At 41.0% G+C, this 22,839-nt stretch overlaps 1 protein-coding gene across 4 annotated transcripts in view; it reads right to left on the bottom strand.

Moving 5' to 3' along the window:
• Nucleotides 1-22,839, bottom strand: part of LARP1 (La ribonucleoprotein 1, translational regulator) — a 341,591-nt gene that overhangs the window by 244,410 nt on the left and 74,342 nt on the right. For all 4 annotated transcript variants that reach the window (XM_053718702.1, XM_053718703.1, XM_053718704.1 and 1 more), the window contains one exon: nucleotides 5,294-5,450. In XM_053718702.1, coding sequence (XP_053574677.1) covers nucleotides 5,294-5,450 — 157 coding nt within the window. The remainder of the gene's footprint in view (nucleotides 1-5,293; nucleotides 5,451-22,839) is intronic.

Here is a 22,839-nt window from a genome sequence, read left to right as displayed (position 1 = left end):
AGGTACTGACACGTGAGGCGAGTTAGTCGGCATAACTCTCCCCTCGTTGTTTGGTGAAATTTGTTCAATTTGTACAGATTGATTTTTATTTAAAGTAGCATCAATACAGTTAGTACATAAATTTCTATTGGGCTCCACTTTGGCATTGCAACAAATGACACAGGTATCATCTTCTGAATCAGACATGTTTAACACACTAGCAAATAAACTTGCAACTTGGAAATACAATTCAAATAGAATAATATTAAAACGTACTGTGCCTTTAAGAAGCACAGAAGATCTATGACAGTTAAAAATTAATAAATTGAAACAGTTATAGCCTCAATCCTTGTAAACAACACAACTTTAGCAAAGGTTTAATCCCATTAGCAAAGATAACAATTTCTGAAAGCAGGAAACAAATTACAGAATAAAAGTTTTTATTTCAGTCAAACTATAATTCTCACAGCTCTGCTGAGAGAAATTACCTCCCTCAAAATAAGTTTTGAAGACCCCTGAGCTCTGTAGAGATGAACCAGATCATGCAGGGAATACAATGAGTTGCTGACTGAAATATTTGATGCATAGTAAAAGCGCCCCTCCCCCACACACACAGCAGTGAGGGAGAACAGAAACTGACAGAAAAAACAGATTTAAGCAACTGCCAAGTGGAAAAATGGTGCCCAAACATTTATTCACTCAGTACCTCAGCAAATGAAAACGATTTTACATTCCAGCAAAAGCGTTATACATAATCTCTAGTTATTAAACAGCTTTATGTCTTTCTTACAGTGTAATTCTAGTGAAGTACCATTCTCCCAGAATACTGAAGTGTAAAGTATACATACATGACATTATATCGGTATGGCAGGATTTTCTCATCAATTCCATTGTCAGAAAATAAAAACTGCTACATACCTCTATGCAGATTCATCTGCCCGCTGTCCCCTGATCTGAAGTTTACCTCACTCCTCAGATGGCCGAGAACAGCAATATGATCTTAACTACTCCGGCTAAAATCATAGCAAAACTCTGGTAGATTCTTCTTCAAACTCTGCCAGAGAGGTAATAACACACTCCGGTGCTATTTTAAAATAACAAACTTTTGATTGAAGATATAAAACTAAGTATAATCACCATAGTCCTCTCACACGACCTATCTAGTTGCTGGGTGCAAGAGAATGACTGGTAATGGCAGTTAGGGGAGGAGCTATATAGCAGCTCTGCTGGGTGAATCCTCTTGCACTTCCTGTTGGGGAGGAGTTAATATCCCATAAGTAATGGATGATCCGTGGACTGGATACACTTAACAAGAGAAATTTAATCCAACTGAGAACCAAATAAATTGTTACCATGGAAAGAAAGAGATAGTCATCTAGACTTAGATACCATGTAAGCATTCCAATATTTGAGCCACAAAGCTCTTTTAGCTAAAATAGCTAAAGACATATTTAACATCAATTTTGATATAAAAAAGCATCACAGATAAAATGATTAGCATGTTGAAGCAAACGAACAATGCTAGACAAATCAGGATCTGTTTCCTGTTGCGCCAAGCTTTCCAACCAAAAAGTTGATGCAGCTGTAACATCAGCCATAGAAATGGCAGGTCTGAGAAGATAGCCTGAATATAAATAAGCTTAGATAAGATTCAAGTTTCCCATCTAAAGGGTCCTTAAAAGAAGTACTATCTTCCATAGGAATAGAAGTACGTTTGGCAAGTGTAGAAATAGTCCCATCAACTTTGGGGATTTTTTTTTCCAAAACTCCAATCTAACTGCTGGCAAAGGATACAATTTTTTAAACCTTGAAGGAGGAATAAGAAGCACAAGGCCTATTCAATTCCTTAGAAATCATATCAGGAACTGGAAAAACCTCTGGAGTAACCACAGGAGGTTTATAAACAGAATTTAAACGTTTACTAGATTTAGTATCAAGAGGACTAAGTTTCCTCAATATCCAGAGTAATCAACACCTCTTAACAAGGAACGAATATACTCCATCTTAAAGGGACAGTCAACACAAAATTTCAAATAGGTAATTCCTATAAACTTGCTAATGATTATTATTTTGAACTATAGCCTAATTTAGTAGCCTAAAGTGTTTCTAAGTATTAGTACTTACTTTTGTCTCTTGTGGCTGTTTAAAATGCCTGCCTGCCCCCTCCCATATTTCGTCATCAGTATCTTCATTGTGCAGCTCTAACAGCTAATTTTCGTCCGTCCACACACCAGTGTTTTGTGCATGCACAGTGTGCCGATAACGCTGTAGGGGGGAGGTTTTAAAAAGGAACTCTAAATCCCTTCTCATTTCCCCTACAGCGTTATCGGCGCACTGCGCATGCGCTAAACACGAGTGTGGACGGATGAAAATTAGCTGTTAGAGCTGCACAATGAAGATACGGATGATGAAATATGGGAGGGGGCAGGCAGGCATTTTAAACACCCACAAGAGACAAAAGTACTAATACTTAGAAACGCTTTAGGCTACTAAATTAGGCTATAGTTCAAAATAATAATCATTAGCAAGTTTATAGGAATTACCTATTTGAAATTTTGGAAATTGACACTGACAAAGTAGATTTGTCAGTGTCAATATCTGAGGTAGGATCTTCTGAATCAGATAGATCCTCATCAAGAGGAGGATAATTCAGTATATTGTCGGTCATTTGAAATTTCATCAACTTTATGAGAAGTTTTAAAAGACCTTTTACGTTTATTAGAAGGCGGAATAGAAGACAAAGCCTTCTGAATCGCATCAGCAATAAAATCTTTTATATTCACAGGAATATCATGTACATTAGATGTTGAAGGAACAACAGGCATTGTACTAGTACTGATGGATACATTCTCTGCATGTAAAAGCTTATGACAACTGTTACATACTACAGCTGGAGATATAATCTCCGCTAACTTACAACAGATACACTTATCTTTGGTAGAACTATTATCAGACAGCAGGGATCCAACAATGGTTTCTGAGACAGGATCAGATTGAGCTATCTTGCAAATGTAAGAGAAAAAACAACATATAAAGCAAAATTATCAATTTCCTTATATGGCAGTTTCAGGAATGGGGAAAAAATGAAAACACCATAGCCCTATGACCATAGAAAAAGGCAAGAGGCATATCAGAAGTGGGGTTTAATAATTAAATTATTTGACGCCAAGTATGATGCACAACGCAAAATGAAATTTTTTGGCGCTGACATCCGGAAATGACGCAACTCACGTCATGGCAGACGCAACCTTGTGCAAGGAAACCTGGCGTCAACAGATGCTGGAAATGACGAATTTGCATCACTGAACGTACCTTTGCGCCAAAAAAAAATCTTGTGCCAAGAATGACGCAATAAATATCAGCATTTTGCGGCATCGCAAGCCTAATTTTGCCCGTGAAAATTAATGAAAACAGTCAGTTTTTGAAGAAAAGACTATACCCCAGGTAAGAAAAAATAACTTCCTAAATATTTTTTTCCCAATTTTTAAACAGATAGTCTGCAAAAGGAAATATACATAAACCTGACTCATGGCAAATCTAAGTACAATACATATATTTAGAACTTTACATTAATACATAAAGTGCCAAACCATAGCTGAGTGTCTCTTAAGTAATGAAAACATACTTACAAGAAAGACACCCATCCACATATAGCAGATAGCCAAACCAGTACTGAAACAGTTATCAGTAGAGGTAATGGAATATGAGAATATATCTCTACAAACGATAAAAGAGAACCAATGAAAAGATATCCCGCGAGGAAAACCATAGAATTCAATAGGTGATACTCCCTTCACATCCCTCTGACATTCACTGTACTCAGAGGAATCGGGCTTCAAAATGCTGAGAAGCGCATATCACAGAAGAAAATCAAGCACAAACTTACTTCACCACCTCCATAGGGAGGCAAAGTTTGTAAAACTGATTTGTGGGTGTGGTGAGGGGTGTATTTATAGGCATTTTGAGGTTTGGGAAACTTTGCCCCTCCTGGTAGGATAGTATATCCCATACGTCACTAGCTCATGGACTCTTGCCAATTACACGAAAGAAATTTGTATAGACTATTTAAAAAAACAAAACAATAACAACAACAACGTAAAAATAGCCACCAGAAGAAAGACTCCAAGTGGGAGGAAGGACATATAAGCATTGCGTTTTGTATGTATAAAAAGTGAAAGAGAGAGAGATCTGGTTTTCCTGCAAGCTCAAACCATTTTAACAGGTTGTGATGTCTATAAATAAAACAAACTACTTAATTTAAAAAAAATAAACCTTAATTAGCATTTCCCCATAGGTTTTATACTCTGCTGCTAGTATAACAAATCATTGGAAATTAAAGGGACAGTCAAGTAAAAAAAAAAAAAAACTTTCATGATTTAAATAGGGCATGTAATTTTAAACAACTTTCCAATTTACTTGTATTACCAATTTTGCTTTGTTCTTTTGGTATTCTTAGGTGAAAGCTAAATCTAGGAGGTATATATGCTAATTTCTTAGACCTTGAAGGCCACCTCTAATCTGAATGCATTTTGACAGTTTTTCACCACTAGAGGGCGTTAGTTCATGTGTTTCATATAGATAACATTGAGCTCAGGTACGTGAAAGCAAGCACTGATTGGCTAAAAATGCAAGTCTGTCAAAAGAACTGAAATAAGGGGGCAGTTTGCAGAGCCATAGATAAAAGTATATTATTATAACTGTATTGGTTATGCAAAATTGGGGAATGGGTAATAAAGGGATTATCTACCTTTTTAAACAACAAAAATTCAGGTGTTTACTATCCCTTTAATAGTAAAATGTCCCTTTAACTGTATAAAGGGATAGGAAAGTCAAAATTAAACTTTAATGATTCAGATAGAGCATGTTATTTAAATACTTAAATTCACTTCTATTTTCAAATGTGCTTTGCTCTCTTAGTATCACTTGTTAAAAAAATGAATACGCACATATACGCTAGTGGGAGCTGCTGCTAATTGGTGCCTGCACACATTTGTCTCTTGTGATTGGCTAAATAGTTATTTTCAGCTTCCTGTCAGTAGTGCAATGCTGTCCCCCTTCAGCAATGGATAACAAGAGAATGAAGAAAATTTGATAATAGAATTAAATTGGAAAGTTATTTAAAATTATATGTTCTATCTAAATCATAAAATAAAATTTTGGGATTTACTATCCCTTTAAGTCCTATTAAACATGGGGAAGGCAAAAAAACAAAGAATCTTCTTTGAAAAAGAAGGAAAAAAAACTACACATAATTAAACATTCTATTGTAAAATCTCATACAAATTTACAATCCCTTTAAGCCCCATTACAGTACCTTTCTTTTTTTGAGAAGACCTCTGACCATCATCATCCCCGTTCTTTTCTTCACTGGACTCGTCTGATTTTACCCTTTGGTTCTCTTTTCCATCAGCACTTTCTTCTTTCATTTCTTTCTTACTCAAAGATTTTCGGACTGGGTTTAGCTTGGTAGGCTGTTTATATTATATTTAAAAAAGGCAATTAGGAAATTAGATACACAAACATTATTTCCATATTGTGAGTATAAACAAAGTTTTTTTTTTTTGTTTTTTTTTTATCTAAATTTTGGGTGCTGTCATTTCTAAACTAAAAAGTAATGTATGTGCAATCTCACCGTTAAAGGGTAGTGTAAATATGGTAGGAGGTCTGCAAACAGGTTGCAGTGTTAGGTACCTTTAATATATTTATCCCAAAATCAGTAATTAAAGAACGCAGTGCTTTATTGCATGTATTCTAAGCCAAACTGCATGGTAAAACTGCTTAAAAATAAATATATATTAATGAAAATCCTAATAAATGTAATAAAACTTACTGCTAGATGTTCACCTATGCTAACAAACAGTGTGATGCCTTCTGTGATTGATGGCTCAAATAGAGAAGATGAGAAACAGCTACACATGGATTTAAAAAAAAAAATGTAACCATGTAATTTTTTCCCCTCACTGCACTTGACATGGGAGTACATTGGGCTCTATTTAACAAGCTGGGGCGTACATATAGGCCCGGGCCACCGAAGCTGGCTTCTAGCAGGCAGCAACCCGCTGCCGGAATTTAAGATTGCACACAAGCTTTATTTTGCGCTCACGTTCAATCCCGTCTCCTGTCCGCACACAGCCAATCACACGCGGGCAGGATCTGTCAATCTCCACGGTCGAACAAGACCAGGGGAGATTGAAATTCTCCACCTAAGGGGTGGAGAAGAGTCTAGGAAGCAGTGGTCCAATAACTTCTGCTTGATAAATACTGACTGCAGCAGGCAGGAGAAGGGCTTGATAAATGGAGCCCATTGTGCCTCTTACAGAGCTGTTAAGACTTGCAACAAGCTATACACAGCCTTTGCTTGATTGTAGAACATGCTCATCCATGACCAAAGCAAATAAGAAAACAAAGAGGCTTATAGCCACCAATCAAGCAAGCACTACCCAGGTGCTGAACCTATAATGGGCCAGCTCCTAAGCTTTCATGTCTGCTTTTCAAATAAAGATACCAAGAGAACGAAGAAAAAAGAAAATTTATGCCTTACCTGATAAATTTATTTCTTTTTTGGCACGAGTCCATGGACCATAATTACTAATGGGATATTCACCTCGTGGTCAGCAGGAGGCGGCAAAGAGCACCACAGCAAAGCTGTTAAACAGCTCCTCCCTTCCCTCCCACTCCAGTCATTCGACCGAAGTTAAGGGACATGAAACCCACATTTTTTCTTTTATGATTCAGAAAGAGAATGCATTTTTAAACATCTTTCTAATTTACTTCTATTATCTAATTTGTTTTATTCTCTTGATATTCTTAGCTGAAAAGCATTTCTAGATATGCTCAGAAGCTGCTGATTGGTTGCTGAACATGGAAGCCTCATGTGATTGGCTCACCCATGTGCATTTCTTTTTCTTCAAATAAGGATATCTAAAAAATTAAGCAAAATAAATAATAGAAGTAAATTGTAATGTTGTTTAAAGGGACATAATACTCATATGCTAAATCACTTGAAACTGATGCAGTATAACTGTAAAAAGCAGACAGGAAAATATCACCTGAACATCTCTATGTAAAAAAGGAAGATATTTTACCTCACAATCTCCTCAGCTCAGCAGAGTAAGTTCTGTGTAAAAAGTTATACTCACCTGCTCCCAGCTGCAGGTAAAAATTAAAAAAAAAATGAAGAAATATACAGCAGCCAATCAGCATCAGCAGTGCTGAGGTCATGAACTCTTACTGTGATCTCATGAGATTCGACTTAACTCATGAGATTTCATAGTAAGCTTCCTTTACCTGATTGGTGAAATAATATGAGAGTTCACGATGCTCATCCCTACAGATGTCCCAGGACAGACACACTAAAATGCTGCTTAGAAATCCTTTACAATGGGAGGTGGCTACTGAGGAACTTTTGAGGTAAAATATCTTTCTTTTTTACATAGAGATGCTCAGGTGATATTTTCTAGTCAGCTTTTTACAGCTATGCTGCATCACTTTCAAGTGTTTAAACATTTGGGTATTATAGCCCTTTAAATGTGTATGTTCTATCTGAATCATGAAAGAAAGATTTTGGGTTTAGTGGCCCTTTAAGGATAGAAAGGAAAAACCAAGGTGCAGAGGTGTCTGAAGTTTATAATAACCAACAACCTGTCTTTCAAAAACAGGACAGGCCATGGACTCCTCGTGTCAAAAAGAAATAAATTTATCAGGTAAGCATAAATTGTCTTTTCTTTTTAATGACACGATGAGTCCACGGATCATCTTAATTACTAATGGGATTCTATACCAAAGCTAGAGTACACAGATGATATGGGAGGGACAAGACAGGGAACCTAAATGGAAGGCACCACTGCTTGAAGAACTTTTCTCCCAAAAGCTGCCTCAGCCGAGGCAAAAGTGTCAAATTTGTAAAACTTTGAAAAAGTATGAAGAGAGGACCAAGTTGCAGCCTTGCAAATCTGATCCACAGAAGCTTCATTCTTGAATGCCCATGAGGAAGCAACTGCCCTCATGGAATGAGCCGTAACTCTCTCTGGAGGCGGCTGTCCAGCAGTCTCATATGCAAAATGTATGATACTCTACAGCCAAAAAGAAAGAGAAGTAGCCGTAGCTTTCTGTCCCTTACGTTTTCCTGAGAAAACCACAAACAAAGAAGAAGACTGACGAAAGTCCTTAGTCACCTGCAAGTAAAACTTTAAAGCACAGACCACGTCCAAATTGTGCAGAAGTTGTTCCTTCTGAGGAGGAGGAGGAGGATTAGGACCCAAGGAAGGAACAACAATCTCCTGATTAATGTTCTGATCGGAAACAACCTTAGGAAAAAAAATCCTAATTTAGTACGTAAAACTACCTTATCTGAATGGAAAATAAGGTAAGGGGACTCATACTGCAATGCCGAGAGCTCTGACACTCTACGAGCAGAAGAAATAGCAACAAGAAATAAAACTTTTCAAGATAACTTAATATCTAACGAATGCATAGGATCAAACTGAGCCCTTTGAAGAACTTTGAGAACTAAATTCAGACTCCATGGAGGAGTAACTGGTTTGAACACAGGCCTGATCCTGACCAAGGCCTGACAAAATGATTGTACATCTGGGACATCCGCCAGATGTTTATGTAACAAAATAGATAAGGCAGAGATTTGACCCTTTAGGGAACTTGTCGATAAACCTTTCTCCAAACCTTCTTGGAGAAAAGACAAAATTCTAGGAATCCACTCTCTACTCCATGAGTAGCCCTTGGATTCACACCAACATATCTTATGGTAAATCCTTATAGCTATAGGCTTACAAGCCTGAATCATGGTCTCTATGACCGAGTCAGAAAAATCCTGGTTGGATAAAATTAAGCGTTCAATCTCCAAGCAGTCAGCTTCAGAGAAACAAGATTTGGATGACAGAAGGGCCCTTGAAGTAGAAGGTCCTTCCTCAACGGAAGCCTCCAAGGTGGAAGAGATGACATGTCCACCAGATCTGCATACCAAATCCTGTGAGGCCAGGCCGGTGCAATGAGAATTACCAACGTCCTCTCCTGCTTGATTCGAGCAATGACCCGAGGAAGGAGAGCAAACGGAGGAAAAAGATATGCTAGACAAAGTCCAAGGAACAGCCAGGGCATCTAATATCAGCACAGCCTGAGGATCCCTGAACCTCGCCCCGTACCTCGGAAGCTTGGCATTCTGCCGAGATGCCATGAGATCCAGTTCCAGTTAACCCCATTTTAGAATCCGAATGGAAAACACTTCCGGATGGAGCTCCCACTCCCCCCGGATGAAAGGTCTGCCTGCTCAGTTAGTCCGCCTCCCAGTTGTCCACCCCTGGAATGTGGATCGCCGACAGACAGCAAGAGTGGGTTTCCGCCCACTGAATTATTTTGGATACCTCTGTCCTCGCTAAGGAACTTCTCGCTCCTCCCTGATGATTGATGTAAGCCACAGAAGTTATGTTGTCCGACTGGAACCTGATGAACTGTACCGAGGCCAACTGGGGCAGTCCCGAAGAGCATTAAAGATCGCTCTCAGCTCCAGAATGTTTAGAGGTAGAACAGACTCTGTCTAAGTCCAAACTCACTGAGCCTTTAGGGAGCCCCAGACAGCTCCCCATCCTAGAAGGCTGGTGTCTGTTGTCACAATCACCGAGGATGGACTGCAAAAGCATGTTCCCTGGGAGAGATGATCCCGAGACAACCACCATTGAAGAGAATCCCTTGTCTCTTGCTCCAGTAGAATTTGAGGCGACAAGTCCATATAATCTCCGTTCCATTGCCTGAGCATGTTTAACTGCATAGGTCTGAGATGAAACCGAGCAAACGGGATGATGTCCATCTTTTTTGCACTGGGCCATGGCTGGCCGAGGAGTGGACTGAAGGGCTAGACCAGTATCGAAAATCTTTGATTTCCTGACCTCTGTCAGAAAAAAAATCTTCATTGATAAAGAATCTATAATGGTTCCCAAGAAAGTTACCCTTTTATTTGGGACCAAAGAACTCCTTTCCCAAAATTACCTTCCACCCGTGAGATCACAGGAAGGATAACACTATGTCCGTGTGAGATCTTGCTTGTTGCAAAGATTGCGCCTGGACTAGGATGTCATCCAGATAGGGCGCCACTGCAATGCCTCGTAACCGAAGCACCGCCAACAGCGATCCCAGAACCTTTGAGAAAATCCTGGGAGCTGTGGCAAGACCGAAGGGCAAAGACACAAATTGGAAGTGATTGTCCAGAAAAGCAAATCTTAGGAACTTGTAATGATTCCTGTGAATGGGAACATGTAGGTACGCGTCCTTTAAATCCACTGTTGTCATAAATTTACTTTCTTGGATCAACGGAAGAATGGAACGAATAGTTTCCATCTTGAAGGACGGTACTCTGAGAAATTTGTTTAGACTCTTGAGATCTAAAATAGGTCTGAAGGTTCCCTCTTTTTTGGGAACCACGAACAGATTGGAATAAAATCCCCAACCCTGTTCCTGAATCGGAACAGGAACTATCACTCCCAAGTCGGAGAGGTTTCCTACACAATGTAAGAACGCCTCTCTTTTTGTCTGGTCTACAGATAATTTTGAAAGCAGGAACCTGCCTCTGGGAGGAAAACTCTTGAACTCTAGTTTGTATCCCTGGGACACTATTTCTACTGCCCAGGGATCCTGAACATCTCGAACTCAAGCCTGAGTAAAGAAGGAAAGTCTGCCCCCTACAAGATCCGGTCCCGGAACTGGGCATGCCCTTAATGCTGTTTTCGATTCAACAGCAGGCTTCTTGGATTGCTTTCCCTTGTTCCAAGACTGATTGGGTCTCCAGGAAGTTTTAGACTGTTCTTGCTTGGAAGCGGAAGAATTTACCTTTAACTTTGGAATGGAACGAAAATTACTCTGTCATCCCTTTTGTTTATTTCTCTTATCCTGAGGGAGAAGATGACCCTTACCTCCTGTAATAAGAGATTATTTCCGTCAAGCCAGGTCCAAACAAGGTTTTTCCCTTGTAAGGAATAGCTAACTGCTTAGACTTGGAGGATACCTCCGCAAACCAAGGTTTAAACCATAAGGCTGTGTGAGCTAGAACAGAGAAACTTAAAATTTTTGCTCCCAGTTTGATAACTTGAAGGGAAGCATCCATAATAAAGGAATTGGCCAATTTAAGAGCCTTTATCCTATCCTGGATTCCATCCAGGGAAGTTTCAGTCCTGATAGCATCAGATAATGCATCAAACCAATATGCCGCCGCACTCGCGACGGTAGCAATGCACACAGCTGGCTGCCATTGTAAGCCCTGGTGTACATACATCTTTTTGAGTAACCCATCTAATTTTTTGCCCATAGGATCTTTGAAAGCACAACTATCCTCTATAGGAATAGTAGATCTCTTAGCCAAGGTAGAAACAGCTCTTTCTACCTTGGGGACTGTTTGCCAAGCCTCCTTAATAGAGTCGGTTATGGGAAACATCTTTTTAAATATAGGAGATGGAGAAAAAGGTATACCCGGTCTCTTCCACTCCTTAGCAATGATCTCAGAAGCTCGGTCTGGTACCGGAAAAACGTCTATTGAGGAAGGTACCTCAAAAACAGAATTTATGCTTACCTGATAAATTACTTTCTCCAACGGTGTGTCCGGTCCACGGCGTCATCCTTACTTGTGGGAATATCTCTTCCCCAACAGGAAATGGCAAAGAGTCCCAGCAAAGCTGGCCATATAGTCCCTCCTAGGCTCCGCCCACCCCAGTCATTCGACCGACGGACAGGAGTAAAAATATAGGAGAAACCATATGGTACCGTGTTGACTGTAGTTAGAGAAAATAATTCATCAGACCTGATTAAAAAACCAGGGCGGGCCGTGGACACACCGTTGGAGAAAGTAATTTATCAGGTAAGCATAAATTCTGTTTTCTCCAACATTGGTGTGTCCGGTCCACGGCGTCATCCTTACTTGTGGGAACCAATACCAAAGCTTTAGGACACGGATGAAGGGAGGGAGCAAATCAGGTTACCTAAACGGAAGGCACCACGGCTTGCAAAACCTTTCTCCCAAAAATAGCCTCCGAAGAAGCAAAAGTATCAAATTTGTAAAATTTGGCAAAAGTGTGCAGTGAAGACCAAGTCGCTGCCTTACATATCTGGTCAACAGAAGTCTCGTTCTTGAAGGCCCATGTGGAAGCCACAGCCCTAGTGGAGTGAGCTGTGATTCTTTCAGGAGGCTGCCGTCCGGCAGTCTCGTAAGCCAAACGGATAATGCTTTTAAGCCAAAAGGAAAGAGAGGTAGAAGTCGCTTTTTGACCTCTCCTTTTACCAGAATAGACAACAAACAAAGAAGATGTTTGTCTGAAATTTTTTGTAGCCTCTAAATAGAATTTTAGAGCACAGACTATGTCCAAATTGTGTAACAAACGTTCCTTCTTTGAAACTGGATTCGGACATAAAGAAGGTACAACTATCTCCTGGTTAATATTCTTGTTAGAAACAACCTTTGGAAGAAAACCAGGCTTAGTACGCAAAACCACCTTATCTGCATGGAACACCAGATAAGGCGGAGAACACTGCAAAGCAGATAACTCAGAAACTCTTCTAGCAGAAGAAATAGCAACCAAAAACAAAACTTTCCAAGATAGTAACTTAATATCTACGGAATGTAAAGGTTCAAACGGAACCCCTTGAAGAACTGAAAGAACTAGATTTAGACTCCAGGGAGGAGTCAAAGGTCTGTAAACAGGCTTGATCCTAACCAGAGCCTGAACAAATGCTTGAACATCTGGCACAGCTGCCAGTCTTTTGTGTAGTAAGACAGATAAAGCAGAGATCTGTCCCTTTAGAGAACTTGCAGATAATCCTTTCTCCAAACCTTCTTGTAGAAAGGAGAGAATCTTAGGAATTTTTATCTTATTTCATGGGAACCCTTTGGATTCACACCAACAGATATATCTTTTCCATATTTTATGGTAAATCTTTCTAGTTACCGGTTTTCTGGCCTGAACCAGAGTATCTATCAAAGAATCTGAAAACCCACGCTTAGATAAAATCAAGCGTTCAATTTCCAAGCCGTCAGCTGGAGGGAAACTAGATTTGGATGTTCGAATGGACCCTGTACTAGAAGATCCTGTCTCAAAGGTAGCTTCCATGGTGGAGCTGATGACATATTCACCAGGTCTGCATACCAAGTCCTGCGTGGCCACGCAGGAGCTATCAAGATCACAGAGGCCCTCTCCTGTTTGATCCTGGCTACCAGCCTGGGAATGAGAGGAAACGGTGGAAACACATAAGCTAGGTTGAAGGCCCAAGGCGCTACTAATGCATCCACTAGAGTCGTCTTGGGATCCCTGGATCTGGACCGGTAGCAAGGAACCTTGAAGTTCTGACGAGACGCCATCAGATCCATGTCTGGAATGCCCCATAATTGAGTCAACTGGGCAAATATCTCCGGGTGGAGTTCCCACTCCCCCGGATGGAATGTCTGACGACTCAGAAAATCCGCCTCCCAGTTTTCCACTCCTGGGATGTGTATCGCAGATAGGTGGCAGGAGTGATCCTCCGCCCATTTTATGATTTTGGTCACTTCTCTCATCGCCAGGGAACTCCTTGTTCCCCCCTGATGGTTGATGTAAGCAACAGTCGTCATGTTGTCTGATTGGAATCTTATGAATCTGGCCTTTGCTAGTTGAGGCCAAGCCCTGAGAGTATTGAATATCGCTCTCAGTTCCAGAATGTTTATCGGGAGAAGAGACTCTTCCCGAGACCATAGACCCTGAGCTTTCAGGGAGTCCCAGACCGCGCCCCAGCCCACTAGACTGGCATCGGTCGTGACGATGACCCACTCTGATCTGCGGAAGCTCATTCCCTGGGACAGGTGATCCTGGGTCAGCCACCAACGGAGTGAGTCTCTGGTCTTCTGATCTACTTGAATCACTGGAGACAAGTCTGTATAGTCCCCATTCCACTGTTTGAGCATGCACAGTTGTAATGGTCTTAGATGAATTCGTGCAAAAGGAACTATGTCCATTGCTGCAACCATCAACCCTACTACTTCCATGCACTGCGCTATGGAAGGACGTGGAACAGAATGAAGAACTTGACAAGTGCTTAGAAGTTTTGATTTTCTGACCTCTGTCAGAAAAATCCTCATTTCTAAGGAATCTATTATTGTTCCCAAGAAGGGAACTCTTGTTGACGGAGACAGAGAACTTTTTTCTATGTTCACCTTCCATCCGTGTGATCTGAGAAAGGCTAGAACGAGGTCTGTATGAGCCTTTGCTTTTGACAGGGACGACACTTGTATTAGAATGTCGTCCAAGTATGGTACTACTGCAATGCCCCTCGGTCTTAGAACCGCTAGAAGGGACCCGAGTACCTTTGTGAAAATCCTTGGAGCAGTGGCTAACCCGAATGGGAGGGCCACAAACTGGTAATGTTTGTCCAGAAAGGCGAACCTTAGAAACTGATGATGTTCTTTGTGGATAGGAATATGTAGGTACGCATCCTTTAGATCCACGGTAGTCATAAATTGACCTTCCTGGATAGTGGGTAGAATCGTTCGAATGGTTTCCATCTTGAACGATGGTACCCTGAGAAATTTGTTTAGGATCTTCAAATCCAAAATTGGTCTGAAGGTTCCCTCTTTTTTGGCAACTACGAACAGATTTGAATAAAATCCCATTCCTTGTTCCTTTATTGGAACTGGGAGTATCACTCCCATCTTTAACAGGTCTTCTACACAATGTAAGAACGCCTGTCTCTTTATTTGGTTTAAGGATAAGTGAGACATGTGGAACCTTCCCCTTGGGGGAAGTTCCCTGAATTCCAGAAGATAACCCTGAGAAACTATTTCTAGTGCCCAGGGATCCTGAACATCTCTTGCCCAAGCCTGAGCAAAGAGAGAGTCTGCCCCCTACTAGATCCGGTCCCGGATCGGGGGCTACTCCTTCATGCTGTTTTGTTAGCAGCAGCAGGCTTCTTGGCCTGCTTACCCTTGTTCCAGCCTTGTATCGGTTTCCAGGCTGGTTTGGGTTGTGAGGCATTACCCTCTTGCTTAGAGGATGCAGAATTAGAGGACGGTCCGTTCCTGAAATTGCGAAAGGAACGAAAATTAGACTTATTCTTGGCCTTGAAAGGCCTATCTTGTGGAAGAGCGTGGCCCTTTCCCCCAGTGATGTCTGAGATAATCTCTTTCAATTCTGGTCCAAATAGAGTTTTACCTTTGAAAGGGATGTTAAGCAATTTTGTCTTGGATGACACATCCGCTGACCAAGACTTTAGCCAAAGCGCTCTGCGCGCCACAATTGCAAACCCTGAATTTTTCGCCGCTAATCTAGCTAATTGCAAAGCGACATCTAAAATAAAAGAGTTAGCCAGCTTAAGTGCGTGAACTCTGTCCATAACCTCCTCAATATGGAGTCTCTCTACTGAGCGACTTTTCTAGTTCTTCGAACCAGAACCACGCTGCTGTAGTGACAGGAACAATGCACAAAATGGGTTGTAGAAGGTAACCTTGCTGTACAAAAATCTTGTTAAGCAAACCCTCCAATTTTTTATCCATAGGATCTTTGAAAGCACAACTATCCTCGATAGGAATAGTAGTGCGCTTGTTTAGAGTAGAAACTGCCCCCTCGACCTTAGGGACTGTCTGCCATAAGTCCTTTCTGGGGTTGACCATAGGAAATAATTTCTGAAATATAGGGGGGGGGGGGGGGGGGGGGGGGGGGGGGGGGGGGGACAAAAAGGTATGCCGGGCTTTTCCCACTCCTTATTCACTATGTCCGCCACCCGCTTGGGTATAGGAAAAGCGTCGGGGTGCACCGGAACCTCTAGGAACTTGTCCATCTTGCATAATTTCTCTGGAATGACCAAGTTGTCACAATCATCCAGAGTAGATAACACCTCCTTAAAGGGACAGTCAACACCAGAATTTTTGTTGTTTTAAAAGATAGATAATCCCTTTATTACCCATTCCCCAGTTTTGCATAACCAACACAGTTATAATAATACACTTTTTACCTCTGTGATTACCTTGTATCTAATCATCTTCTGACAGCCCCCTGATCACATGACATTTTATTTATTATCTATTGACTTTAATTTTAGCCAATTAGTGCAGTGTCTGCCACAATCCACGGGCGTGCTCACAATGTTATCTATAGGGTTTACATGAACTAGCTCTCCCCTGCTGTGAAAAGCAAATACAAAAGCATGATTAGAGGCGGCCTTCAAGGGCTTAGAAATTATCATATGTGCCTTCCTAGGTCTAGCTTTCAACTAAGAATACCAAAAGAACAAAGCAAAATTGGCGATAAAAGTAAATTGGAAAGTTGTTTAAAATGACATGTCCTATTTGAAACATGAAAGTTTTTTTTGGACTTGACTGTCCCTTTAAGCAATGCGCGGAGATGTTCTAATTTAAATTTAAATATCACAACATCAGGTTCAGCTTGTTGAGAAATTTTTCCTGAATCTGAAATTTCCCCATCTGACAAAACCTCCCTCATGGCCACTTCAGATTGGTGTGAGGGTATGACAGAACAATTATCATCAGCGCCCTCCTGCTCTTCAGTGTTTAAAACAGAGCAATCGCGCTTTCTCTGATATGCAGGCATTTTGGATAAAATATTTGCTATGGAGTTATCCATTACAGCCGTCAATTGTTGCATGGTAATAAGCATTGGTGCGCTAGATGTACTAGGGGCCTCCTGCGTGGGCAAAACTGGTGTAGACACAGTAGGAGATGATGTAGTATCATGTCTACTCCCCTCATCTGAGGAATCATCTTGGGCAATTTCATTATCTGTGGCAGTACTGTCCTTACTTTGTTTGGACGCTATGGCACAATTATCACACAAATTTAAATGGGGAGACACATTGGCTTTCATACATATAGAACATAGCTTATCCGAAGGCACAGACATGTTAAACAGGCTTAAACTTGTCAAAGCACAAAAAACGTTTTAAAACAAAACCGTTACTGTCTCTTTAAATTTTAAACAGAAACACTTTATTACTGAATATGTGAAAAAGTATGAAGGAATTGTTAAAAAATTACCAAAATTTCGCCACAGTGTCTTAAAGCATTAAGAGTATTGCACACCAATTTTCAGAGCTTTAACCCTTAAAATAACGGAACCGGAGCCGTTTACAAATTTAACCCCTATACAGTCCCAGCTATAGCCTTTGCTGCGACCTAACCAAGCCCAGAGGGGAATACGATACCAAATGACGCCTTCTAGAAACTTTTCCAGCTACTTTCAGATCCTCACACATGCATCTGCATGTCTTGCTCTCAAAAACAACTGCGCAGTAATGGCGCGAAAATGAGGCTCAGCCTACAACTGGGAAGGCCCTCCCTGACTGGAAAAGGTGTCTAACATAGTGCCTGCCGTTAAAAAACGTTCCCCAAGTTTATAAATGTGAATTATCAGCATAAACATGTATAAAATGTCCAAATAACGCAATCGATTTAGCCCATAAAAGTGTCTACCAGTTTTATAGCCCATATTAAGCCCTTTATTCTGTTTGCTTGACTAAGAAAATGGCTTACCGGTCCCCATGAGGGGAAATGACAGCCTTCCAGCATTACATGGTCTTGTTAGAAATATGGCTAGTCATACCTTAAGCAGAAAAGTCTGCTAACTGTTTCCCCCAACTGAAGTTACTTCATCTCAACAGTCCTATGTGGAAACAGCAATCGATTTTAGTTACTGTCTGCTAAAATCATCTTCCTCTCACAAACAGAAATCTTCATCCTTTTCTGTTTCAGAGTAAATAGTACATACCAGCACTATTTTAAAATAACAAACACTTGATAGAAGAATAAAAAACTACATTTAAACACCAAAAAACTCTTAACCATCTCCGTGGAGATGTTGCCTGTGCAACGGCAAAGAGAATGACTGGGGTGGGCGGAGCCTAGGAGGGACTATATGGCCAGCTTTGCTGGGACTCTTTGCCATTTCCTGTTGGGGAAGAGATATTCCCACAAGTAAGGATGACGCCGTGGACCGGACACACCAATGTTGGAGAAATATTTGTTCAGCTTACTGGATTTTTTAGGATTAACGGCGATCGTAGAGTCGCTGTCGTCTAAAGTAGCGAAAACCTCCTTAAGTAATAGTCGGAAATGTTCTAGCTTAAACCTGAAGGGTACAACTTCAGTATCAGCGAGAGGCATTACACTGTCAGAATCTGAAATTTCACCTTCAGATGCTACTTCGTTATCCTCCATTATTTTGGCTTTTGAGAGGGGACATCAGAAATAGCAACAACTGCGTCAGAAACCTCGCTAACTGAATGTCTGATTTTCCTCTAACGCTTTCCCTGCAAAATTGGAAAAGACGACAACACATCTGACACTGCTGTAGACATGAGGGAAGCTATGTCTCTTAAAGTAAACCCAGTAGGAGCTAGAGAGGAAACGCAGGGCACTGTATGTGAGGGCGGTAAATTTTGGGGCGCTTCAGGAGAAAGTTGCGGTCTAAATTGAACATTTTCATTAGATTCCCGAACAGCATCCTCATTAGAAAATGTTGGCTCAGAAAAAAGTATCTCCCTATAGCTCAATATATGAGGAACAGAAAGGGATTAGTGGTTCCACAATGGCCTCAAAACATAGTGAGCAAGTGATAATTTGCAGGACCTCTTGTTCCATCTTCTAACTCAAAATTAACAAATTGACAAGAAATTTTTAATAAAATATAACATAAGAAAAAAATGTTACTGTCTCTTTAAATAATAAAGTGAAACTTTTTTTACTCCGTTTAATATAAAGTAAGATTAAAATTGAAATAAACTTTTTTTTTTTTATATATATATATTTATTTATTTGTGGCTGCCAGGAAAAAGAAAACATAATTTATGCTTACCTGATAAATTTATTTCTCTTGTAGTGTATTCAGTCCACGGGTCATCCATTACTTATGGGATATATTCCCTTCCCAACAGGAAGTTGCAAGAGGATCACCCAAAGCAGAGCTGCTATATAGCTCCTCCCCTCAACATGTCATATCCAGTCATTCGACCGAAACAAGACAAGAAAGGAGAAACCATAGGGTGCAGTGGTGACTGGAGTTTTAATTAAAATTTAGATCAGCCTTAAAAAGACAGGGCGGGCCGTGGACTGAATACACTACAAGAGTAATAAATTTATCAGGTAAGCATAAAACATAATTTATGCTTACCTGATAAATTCCTTTCTCCTGTAGTGTAGTCAGTCCACGGGTCATCCATTACTTATGGGATTATATCTCCTCCCTAACAGGAAGTGCAAGAGGATCACCCAAGCAGAGATGCTATATAGCTCCTCCCCTCTACGTCATACCCAGTCATTCTACCGAAACCAAACGAGAAAGGAGAAACTATAGGGTGCAGTGGTGACTGGAGTTTAATTTAAAATTTAGACCTGCCGTAAAAACAGGGCGGGCCGTGGACTAACTACACTACAGGAGAAAGGAATTTATCAGGTAAGCATAAATTATGTTTTCTCCTGTTAAGTGTAGTCAGTCCACGGGTCATCCATTACTTATGGGATACCAATACCAAAGCTAAAAGTACACGGATGACGGGAGGGACAGGCAGGCTCTTTACACGGAAGGAACCACTGCCTGTAGAACCTCTCTCCCAAAAACAGCCTCCGAAGAAGCAAAAGTGTCAAATTTGTAAAATTTTGAAAAAGTGTGAAGTGAAGACCAAGTTGCAGCCTTGCAAATCTGTTCAACAGAGGCCTCATAAAGGCCCAAGTGGAAGCCACAGCTCTAGTAGAATGAGCTGTAATCCTTTCAGGAGGCTGCTGTCCAGCAGTCTCATAGGCTAAACGTATTATGCTACGAAGCCAAAAAGAGAGAGAGGTAGCCGAAGCTTTTTGACCTGTCCTCTGTCCAGAATAAACGACAAACAGGGAAGAAGTTTGACGAAAATCCTTGGTTGCCCGCAAATAAAATTTCAGGGCACGGACGACGTCCAGATTGTGCAGAAGTCGTTCCTTCTTTGAAGAAGGGTAAGGGCACAATGATGGAACAACAATCTCTTGATTGATATTCTTGTTAGTGACTACCTTAGGTAAGAACCCAGGTTTAGTACGCAGAACTACCTTGTCTGAATGAAAAATCAGATAAGGAGAATCACAATGTAAGGCCGATAACTCAGAGACTCTTCGAGCCGAGGAAATAGCCATTAAAAACAGAACTTTCCAAGATAACAGCTTGATATCAATGGAATGAAGGGGTTCAAACGGAGCACCTTGCAAAACGTTAAGAACTAAGTTTAAGCTCCACGGCGGAGCAACAGTCTTAAACACAGGCTTAATCCTAGCCAAAGCCTGACAAAAAGCCTGAACGTCTGGAACTTCTGACAGACGTTTGTGTAAAAGGATAGACAGAGCTGAGATCTGTCCCTTTAACGAACTAGCAGATAAGCCCTTTTCTAAACCTTCTTGTAGAAAAGACAATATCCTCGGAATCCTAACCTTACTCCATGAGTAACTCTTGGATTCGCACCAATATAAGTATTTACGCCATATTTTATGGTAAATTTTCCTGGTAACAGGTTTCCTAGCCTGTATTAAGGTATCAATCACTGACTCCGAGAATCTCCGCTTTGATAGAATCAAGCGTTCAATCTCCATGCAGTCAGCCTCAGAGAAATTAGATTTGGATGTTTGAAAGGACCCTGAATCAGAAGGTCCTGTCTCAGAGGCAGAGACCATGGTGGACAGGACGACATGTCCACTAGATCTGCATACCAGGTCCTGCGTGGCCACGCAGGCGCTATTAGAATCATCTATGCTCTCTCCTGTTTGATCCTGGCAATCAATCGAGGAAGCATCGGGAAGGGTGGAAACACATAAGCCATGTTGAAAACCCAAGGTGCTGTCAGAGCATCTATCAGTACCGCTCCCGGGTCCCTGGACCTGGATCCGTAACAAGGAAGCTTGGCGTTCTGGCGAGACGCCATGAGATCCAGATCTGGTTTGCCCCAATGATGAAGCAGTTGGGCAAACACCTCCGGATGAAGTTCCCACTCCCCCGGATGAAAAGTCTGGCGACTTAGGAAATCCGCCTCCCAGTTCTCCACGCCTGGGATGTGGATCGCTGACAGGTGGCAAGAGTGAGACTCTGCCCAGCGAATTATCCTTGAGACTTCTAACATCGCTAGGGAACTCCTTGTCCCTCCCTGATGGTTGATGTAAGCCACAGTCGTGATGTTGTCCGACTGAAACCTGATGAACCTCAGAGTTGCTAACTGAGGCCAAGCCAGAAGAGCATTGAAAACTGCTCTTAATTCCAGAATGTTTATTGGAAGGAGTCTCTCCTCCTGAGTCCATGATCCCTGAGCCTTCAGGGAATTCCAGACAGCGCCCCAACCTAGCAGGCTGGCGTCTGTTACAATCGTCCAATCTGGCCTGCTGAAGGGCATCCCCCTGGACAGATGTGGCCGAGAAAGCCACCATAGAAGAGAATCTCTGGTCTCTTGATCCAGATTCAGAGTAGGGGACAAATCTGAGTAATCCCCATTCCACTGACTTAGCATGCACAATTGCAGCGGTCTGAGATGCAGGCGTGCAAAAGGTACTATGTCCATTGCCGCTACCATTAAGCCGATTACCTCCATGCATTGAGCCACTGACGGGTGTTGAATGGAATGAAGGACACGGCAAGCATTTAGAAGTTTTGATAACCTGTCCTCTGTCAGGTAAATTTTCATTTCTACAGAATCTATAAGAGTCCTTAAGAAGGGAACTCTTGTGAGAATTGTCCAACCCTGGGACATTGCCAGAGCATATGTAAGATGTCTGCATTCATATAGACACGTTGCGGACAAAAGAAATCCTGACCAGTATACATTTTAGCCATTTTCAAGGGTGTACAATAATAATTATTGATCAATTTCATATGGCCTTCTTTCCAGCTGATTGGGATACGACATTTATTTAATCTTTTAGAGGTATCTTAATATATCATGATCTATTTTGGGGATCATAGTTCTCCATTTTGCACTTTTCCATTAACGAATCACTTTGTTTAGCGAGCATGATGCTATATAATAGCGAGATTGAGGGAGCCTTGACACGAGAAATGACCATAATGGTTCTTAACTCCGACCATGCGACCGTCTCACTGCCATTCCATCCCCTAGATGTTATAAAATGGTGCACTTGCAAATAGGGATATAGGTTATTACTTGATAGATCAAATTGGGATTTTAAATTATCAAAAGACATTATTTGTCACTCCTCCGTAAAGAATTGAGACACTAGCTTAAGGTCTTTATTATACCATTCTCTGAATACCAGCTGATTGTTACCCGGGGGGAATTCAGGGTTGCCTATTAAAGGCAAGTACTCCGAAAAGGAATAATCTAAACCCAAAAGGGTACATAGTTTTTGCCAGTCGAGAACTACATTATTAACTGACATTAAACTCTTTATATTATAAAGGTATTTCTTTAGATTGAGTATGCAATAGGGCTTTGAGTGAAAAGGGAGAGACTAAAGTATTCTCCATTTCTATAGTTGAGAACCAACTTGTTTCTATGAGCCAGTCAAGCGCAATTTTACCCAAAGCTGCAGAATTATAAAACCCTATGTTGGGTAGAGCTAGCCCGGCAGCTTCAACAGGTTGCATCAGTTTTTCTAATGCAATTCGTGATTTTTTCTTATTATGCCAGATAAATTGTAAGAAACTAGAGTTTAATTTCCGTATATATAGTTTGTTTAAAATCAGTGGTAGATTCTGTAACGGAAAAAGGAGCCGGGGGAAGATTATTATCTTGATAAGATTCACTCTAGCAGTCATTGATAACGGAAAAGCAGCCCAGAGTTTCAAATCGGCATATATTTTCTGAAATAACGGATGAAAATTAAGCCCATACCATCTTGCAGGAATTCTATGAAGATATATT

Source organism: Bombina bombina, chromosome 6 (assembly GCF_027579735.1).
Source record: "Bombina bombina isolate aBomBom1 chromosome 6, aBomBom1.pri, whole genome shotgun sequence".
Taxonomy (NCBI): domain Eukaryota; kingdom Metazoa; phylum Chordata; class Amphibia; order Anura; family Bombinatoridae; genus Bombina; species Bombina bombina.
The sequence above is the reverse complement of the archived record's forward strand: the minus strand, read 5'-3'. Positions and strand labels throughout refer to the sequence as shown.